Source organism: Nerophis lumbriciformis, linkage group LG24 (assembly GCF_033978685.3).
Source record: "Nerophis lumbriciformis linkage group LG24, RoL_Nlum_v2.1, whole genome shotgun sequence".
Taxonomy (NCBI): domain Eukaryota; kingdom Metazoa; phylum Chordata; class Actinopteri; order Syngnathiformes; family Syngnathidae; genus Nerophis; species Nerophis lumbriciformis.
Window position 1 is genome coordinate 34,329,204 of NC_084571.2, and position 8,420 is coordinate 34,337,623.

Here is an 8,420-nt window from a genome sequence, read left to right on the forward strand (position 1 = left end):
CCCAGGTCAAGAAGGAGGCGGGCGAGAATGCCCCGGCCCTCAGCGACGACGAGCTGGTGGCCATGTCCGTGCGGGAGCTCAACCAGCACCTGCGCGGGCTGACCAAGGACGACGTGGTGCGGCTGAAGCAGCGGCGGCGGACGCTCAAGAACCGAGGCTACGCCGCCAGCTGCCGCATCAAGCGCGTCACCCAGAAGGAGGAGCTGGAGCGGCAGAAGACGGAGCTGCAGCGCGAGGTGGACAAGCTGGCCCGGGAGAACGCCAGCATGAGGCTGGAGCTGGACGCCCTGAGGGCCAAGTACGAGGCGCTGCAATGCTTCGCCAGGACTGTGACCCGCGGGCCCCTGTCGCCGGGCAAGGTGGCCACCACCAGCGTCATCACCATCGTCAAGTCCACCAACCACAACAACTCTGGCCACGCCCCGTTCTCGGCGCCGTCCTAGTCTCGACTGGACTGGGCTGTCCTCTTCCTGCCTGCACTGAGAGGAAGCTCAGTCGTCAGACCTGGAGGACACCTTTTTCTAACCCTAACCCTTCAAAGTGGGTCCACATCAGAATGTTGCCCACATACGGGACATCCATCCAGTACCAGGGCGGCTTTGGCTCCTTCCCTCGCAGTTTACACGACGGCGCAACATTCCCGACCATTACTTTCTCGGTCTTGTAAGAGGAGCCGCCGCCTTAAAGCCGTCCTAGCAGATCTCTTCTTGTCCGAAGAACACATCAGCACAGCTTGGATACTAAAAGAGTCCACGGTCTTCTTTTAAAACCCGTCCTTTTTTGAGCCTTTGAACCGTCTTGCCTTAACGCGTTCCTGTTGACTCCGTCCTGTCAAACAGAGGTTTTCTTTTTGCTGGAGTTTACAAATCACTTCCCTTGAGCACTTGAGAGGAAACTGTCAGGTGCAGTTTTTCAAACAATTGTAAGCAAACAGAATTCGAGGTCCTTTACCAGAGCACTTACTGTGTGAATGCCGAGAGAAAAGCTTTCCGCGCAGATACCACTGAAGAAACACAACTTTGTTCTCTGCGATATTACAACTTCTTGTCCTAAAATGACCACTTTGATGTTATTTACATCAAATTAGATATATTTTTCTATTTATTCTCGTAATATTACAACCACGTTCACCTGTACCGCATACTTGCCAACCCTCCCGAATTTTCCGGGAGACTCCCGAATTTAAGTGCCTCTCCCGGGACGACCGTTCTCCCGAATTTCTCCCGATTTCCAGCCGGACCTGAGCGAGGAGACGTTTTTATTTACACGATTAGTCGGGTGTGTCTTGACCTGTGCCAAACCCCTGAGCCCGACTCACCGAACCCCTAGGGTTCGATCAAACCCAGGTTAAGAACCACTGCTCTAACCATGTTATAACATCTACGGCTTTTGGAGAGTTCGCAACTACACACACAACAAGAAGGAGACTATTATATATGTCTCCGTTATCCATAGGTGTATCTATAACCCATAAAGTAGGCAGGCACGGAGCTATTTCTCAGCGTGTGTTTGTTCCAGCCGGCACGTTAATACAATGACACACAACATCCCGATTCAAAAACTACGGCAAGTAGTAATGTCCAAAAAAAGATAGTGACAGAGAATAGAACGAGGATGGACAATTCAACCCCTAAACTCACTTTTTTCCTGCAAATTTAATGTCACAGATGCTGCTCATACCTATGCTCCTTCAAAGGCTGTGCTACTGGCTGCAAAGCATTGCACTTTCAAATACAACAATGAGTAGATGAGTGTTATGTGTGTGTATATGTGTAAATAAATGAATATACAGTATAAAATAAATATATATATATACCGTATTTTTCGGAGTATAAGTCGCACCTGCCGAAAATGCATAATAAAAAAGGAAAAACCATATATAAAAGTCGCACTGGATGAAAAAAAATGCGACTTATAGTCCGAAAAATACGGTATATAAAATAAATCCTTGAATTTCAGTCAATTCTAGCTATAAATATACTCCTCCACTCTTAATCCTGCCCCCCCTCCACCCACCCCAATCTCCCGAATTCGGAGGTCTCAAGGTTGGCAAGTATGCTGTACCGATTTATTCAGTGAAATGACTTTGCACAATTATTCATTTAAAAAAAAAATCTGATTGACTATCAAATCAAATATCTCTATTTTTGGAGAAATCACTTCATGGAAAAATATTCTTCTTTTTTTTCATAATATTGTGATTTTTTCCCCCCCGTCAAATGTAGACTTTCCGACATGATTCCCGTACTACATTGTGCTCGGAAGTTGGCATCCACCCTTTATCTCCGAATTCCTTTAAAGCATATTTTGGCCTAAAATCAGTATTTTCAAGCATAAACATTGGTATTCGATTCATAATAATTCCTGGCTTACGGAAATTAATTTACCCATTTCAGGCCTGGAATCAATTAAAGATAAATTGTATTGTGACCTTTTTCAGCAAGTTTTTACCTTATTCCGAGAATGCTACCAGTTCAACACTTTTTTGGTCAGTTTGGATAATCCCCTCTATTATTTGTATCAAATATTTTTTCCCGTCAAATGTAGACTTTCCGACATGATTCTCGTACTACATTGTGCTCGGAAGTTGGCATCCACCCTTTATCTCTGAATTCCTTTAAAGCATATTTTGGCCTAAATTCAGCATTTTCAAGCATAAACATTGGTAAATGAAGTAAAAATATCAATCCCAGAGTATCGGCCACTGGATGAGACACAATCAGTGTGCTGTTCAGTATCGGGGCCTATGATTGGCCCAGCCTGAGGCAGCATTACTATATTTGATTGATCAATATATTTGATTTTCATGTCGAAAAGGCTCTTGGAATGTTGACAACTTTATTTAGAATGTCGCAAACTGTTAGGAAAATATTCGATTCATAATAATTCCTGGCTTACGGAAATTAATTTACCCAGTTCAGGCCTGGAATCAATTAAAGATCAATTGTATTGTGACCTTTTTCAGCAAGTTTTTACCTTATTCCAAGAATGCTACCAGTTCAACACTTTTTTGGTCAGTTTGGACATTCCCCTCTATTATTTGCATCAAAGATTTTTTCCCGTCAAATTTAGACTTTCCGACATGATTCTCGTACTACATTGTGCTTGGTAGATTGCATCTACCCTTTATCTCCGAATTGCTTTAAAGCATATTTTGGCCTAAATTCAGCATTTTCAAGCATAAACATTGGTAAATGAAGTAAAAATATCAATCCCAGAGTATCGGCCACTGGATGAGACACAATCAGTGTGCTGTTCAGTATCGGGGCCTATGATTGGCCCAGCCTGAGGCAGCATTACTATATTTGATTGATCAATATATTTGATTTTCATGTCGAAAAGTCTCTTAGAATGTCGACAACTTTATTTAGAACGTCGCAAACTGTTATGAAAATATTCGATTCATAATAATTCCTGGCTTACGGAAATTAATTTACCCATTTCAGGCCTGGAATCAATTAAAGATAAATTGTATTGTGACCTTTTTCAGCAAGTTATTACCTTATTCCGAGAATGCTACCAGTTCAACACTTTTTTGGTCAGTTCGGACATTCCCCTCGCAAGTTTTTACCTTATTCCAAGAATGCTACCAGTACAACACTTTTTGGTCAGTTCGGACATTCCCCTCTATTATTTGCATCAAAGATTTTTTCCCGTCTAATGTAGACTTTCCGACATGATTCTCGTACTACATTGTGCTCAAAAGTTGGCATCCACCCTTTATCTCCGAATTCCTTTAAAGCATATTCTGGCCTAAATTCAGCATTTTCAAGCATAAACATTGGTAAATGAAGTAAAAATATCAATCCCAGAGTATCGGCCACTGGATGAGACACAATCAGTGTGCTGTTCAGTATCGGGGCCTATGATTGGCCCAGCCTGAGGCAGCATTACTATATTTGATTGATCAATATATTTGATTTTCATGTCGAAAAGGCTCTTGGAATGTTGACAACTTTATTTAGAAGGTCGCAAAATGTTATGAAAATATTCGATTCATAATAATTCCTGGCTTACGGAAATTAATTTACCCAGTTCAGGCCTGGAATCAATTAAAGATAAATTGTATTGTGACCTTTTTCAGCAAGTTTTTACCTTATTCCGAGAATGCTACCAGTTCAACACTTTTTGGTCAATTTGGACATTCCCCTCTATTATTTGCATGAAAGATTTTTTCCCGTCAAATTTAGACTTTCCAACATGATTCTCGTACTACATTGTGCTCGGTAGATTGCATCCACCCTTTATCTCCGAATTCCTTTAAAACATATTTTGGCCTAAAATCAGCATTTTCAAGCATAAACATTGGTATTCGATTCATAATAATTCCTGGCTTATGGAAATTAATTTACCCAGTTCAGGCCTGGAATCAATTAAGATAAATTGTATTGTGACCTTTTTCAGCAAGTTTTTACCTCATTCCGAGAATGCTACCAGTTCAACACTTTTTTGGTCAGTTTGGACATTCCCCTCTATTATTGTCATCAACGATTTTTTCCCGTCAAATGTAGACTTTCCGACACGATTCCCGTACTACATTGTGCTCGGTAGATTGCATCCACCCTTTATCTCCGAATTCCTTTAAAGCATATTTAGGCCTAAATTCAGCATTTTCAAGCATAAACATTGGTAAATGAAGTAAAAATATCAATCCCAGAGTATCGGCCACTGGATGAGACACAATCAGTGTGCTGTTCAGTATCGGGGCCTATGATTGGCCCAGCCTGAGGCAGCATTACTATATTTGATTGATCAATATATTTGATTTTCATGTCGAAAAGTCTCTTAGAATGTCGACAACTTTATTTAGAACGTCGCAAACTGTTATGAAAATATTCGATTCATAATAATTCCTGGCTTACGGAAATTAATTTACCCATTTCAGGCCTGGAATCAATTAAAGATAAATTGTATTGTGACCTTTTTCAGCAAGTTTTTACCTTATTCCGAGAATGCTACCAGTTCAACACTTTTTTGGTCAATTTGGACATTCCCCTCTATTATTTGCATCAAAGATTGTTTCCCGTCAAATGTAGACTTTCCGACACGATTCCCGTACTACATTGTGCTCGGTAGATTGCATCCACCCTTTATCTCCGAATTCCTTTAAAGCATATTTAGGCCTAAATTCAGCATTTTCAAGCATAAACATTGGTAAATGAAGTAAAAATATCAATCCCAGAGTATCGGCCACTGGATGAGACACAATCAGTGTGCTGTTCAGTATCGGGGCCTATGATTGGCCCAGCCTGATTGATCAATATATTTGATTTTCATGTCGAAAAGGCTCTTAGAATGTCGACAACTTTATTTAGAACGTCCCAAACTGTTATGAAAATATTCGATTCATAATAATTCCTGGCTTACAGAAATTAATTTACCCAGTTCAGGCCTGGAATCAATTAAAGATAAATTGTATTGTGACCTTTTTCAGCAAGTTTTTACCTTAATCCGAGAATGCTACCAGTTCAACACTTTTTTGGTCAGTTTGGACATTCCCCTCTATTATTTGCATCAAAGATTTTTTCCTGTCAAATGTAGACTTTCTGACACGATTCTCGTACTACATTGTGCTCGGAAGTTGGCATCCACCCTTTATCTCCGAATTCCTTTAAAGCATATTTTGGCCTAAATTCAGCATTTTCAAGCATAAACATTGGTAAATGAAGTAAAACATTTCAACATTTTTCTTGTAATCGTAAGATGTTGTACAAGGCCAAAAGTTTGGACACACCTTCTCACTTCAATGCGTTTTCTTTATTTTCATGACTATTTACATTGTAGATTGTCACTGAAGGCATCAACACTATGACACCTGTGAAGTGAAGCTCATGGAGAGAATGCCAAGAGTGTGCAAAGCACTAATCAGAGCAAAGGGTGGCTATTTTGAAGAAACTAGAATATAAAACATGTTTTCAGTTATTTTTTTTTAGTTAAGTACATAACTCCACATAGTTTTGATGCCTTCAGTGACAATCTACAATGTAAATAGTCATGAAAATAAAGAAAACACATTGAATGAGAAGGTGTGTCCAAACTTTTGGCCTGTACTGTATTTTATGTGATTATACTAAAAGTCAATCCAAAATAGGACAAAATAAATGGTCTGCTCGTTAGAAATGTTTTGTTCAGCCCCAGCATTTAATGGCTTCAAAATATTCGCCTTTCAACAACAACATGTTGAAAACCAGTAGCAGCACTTACCAAACTTAGTCACCCGGGGGGGCATATGTGCACAGTATCTGGGGGTTGCTATGGTATGCTGTGATGCCACTCTTTATTTCCCCCAATGGCATTGAAGGCATCTTTCAGCATTCACACGCTATTTATTCTCTGAGGCGATTCTATAGCAGTGTTTTTCAACCTTTTCTGAGCCAAGGCACATTTAAAAAAATCTCTCGAAGAAAACATAAAAAAAACCGAAACAGTAAAAAGTCGTTCTGGCAATTGTTGGATATGAATTCCAATCATAACCAAGCATGCATCAATATAGCTCTTGTCTCAAAGTAGGTGTACTGTCACCACCTGTCACATCACCCTGTGACTTATTTGGAGTTTTTTGCTGTTTTCCTGTGTGTAGTGTTTTAGTTCTTGTCTTGCGCTCCTATTTTGGTGTTGTCATGTCATGTACGGATGTACTTTGTGGACGCCGTCTGCTGCTCCACAGTAAGTCTTTGCTGTCGTCCAGCATTCTGTTTTTGTTTAATTTGCAGCCAGTTCAGTTTTAGCTTCATTTTGCATAGCCATCCCTAAGCTTCAATGCCTTTTTCTTAGCGACACTCGCCTTTTGTTTATTTTTGGTTTAAGCATTAGACACCTTTTTACCTGCACACTGCCTCCCGCTCTGCATATTGTGATCACGTAGGGGTGTAACGGTACGGGTATTTGTATTGAACCGTTTCGGTACGGGGGTTCCGGTTCGGTTCGGAGGTGTACCGCACGGACATATTAAGTAGGGTAACGCACGTTGTGTAAACAATGCACACCACACGGCATGTTAGCAGCTAACGGGCTACGATAGACTGACCATACGTCCTCTTTTTACCGGACATGTCCTATTTTGCGGAGCTGTCAGGGCGGAGTTTCTTAAGTGCCTCAAAAGTTGCGTGTATTTTCAATGTGCATTCAGGGTTAAGAAGGGGTTAAAAACAAAACAAACTGTGCGTGCAGCAGCATTGGTGAGGGAGGGGCAGAGACAGAGAGAGAGAGAGAGAGAGTTATAATAAACGCGCGTGCGTCGCCAGGCTCTGCGTTTTATCCATATATTTATCACATTTAATTTTTTATTATCTGTAGCAGGGGTGTCAAAAGTGTGCCCCGGAGGCCATTTGCGGCCCACAGCTAATGTTTTAAAGGCCCACGGCACATTCTAAAAATACTATTAAAATAAACAAAAGTGAAATAAAAAAGGTTAAATGTAATTTAGAAAAAGTTGCAATGTTGACTAATAAAACAAAGCTGTTTTTTTTTCTTTCAAACTGTCATTGCTCAAAACATAATATTGAATCAAAATCAATGTTATTATGAATTATTGACCTATCCAAGGTTCCCATTACTTCACATCAAATATTGCCATACTTGCCAACCTTGAGACCTCCAATTTCGGGAGGTGGGGGCGTGGTTGGGGCGGGGGCGTGGTTAAGAGGGGAGGAGTATATTTACAACTAGAATTCACCAAGTCAAGTATTTCATATATATATATATATATATATATATATATATATATATATATATATATATATATATATATATATATATATATATATATATCCCCGCGACCCCGAAGGGAATAAGCGGTAGAAAATGGATGGATGGATGGATGAATGGATGGATATATATATATATATATATATATATATATATATATATATATATATATATATATATATATATATATACGAAATAATTGACTTTCAGTGAATTCTAGCTATAAATATATATTTTATATATATATATATATATATATATATATATATATATATATATATATATATATATATATATATAAATAAAAGAAATACTTGAATTTCAGTGTTCATTTATTTACACATATACACACACATAACACTCATCTACTCATTGTTGAGTTAAGGGTTGTATTGTCCATCCTTGTTCTATTCTCTGTCATGTTCTCTATCTTTCTAACCATGCTGAACACCCTCTCTGATGATGCATTGCTGTGTGGCACGCACAAAAGTGCTTTCATCAAATGCACTAGATGGCAGTATTGTCCTGTTTAAGAGTGTCACAACATTGCTGTTTACGGCAGACGAACTGCTTTACTGTAGACGTCGTTTATATTGCGGGAAAGCGGACTCAGGTCCGCATGGAGCTGGAGGGGGCGTGGCCTCCAGCTCAGCCTGAATTTCGGGAGGAAATTTGTCCCGGGAGGTTTTCGGGAGAGGCGCTGAATTTCGGGA

General features: G+C 39.8%; 1 protein-coding gene across 1 annotated transcript in view; it reads left to right on the plus strand.

Annotated features, from left to right (window-relative positions):
* Positions 1-3,431, plus strand: part of mafk (v-maf avian musculoaponeurotic fibrosarcoma oncogene homolog K) — a 38,951-nt gene extending 35,520 nt beyond the window's left edge. The window contains exon 3 of the mRNA XM_061982023.2: positions 6-3,431. Within this exon, the coding sequence (XP_061838007.1) occupies positions 6-443 (438 nt within the window). The 3' untranslated portion in view covers positions 444-3,431. The remainder of the gene's footprint in view (positions 1-5) is intronic.
* Positions 3,432-8,420: the final 4,989 nt, after the last annotated feature.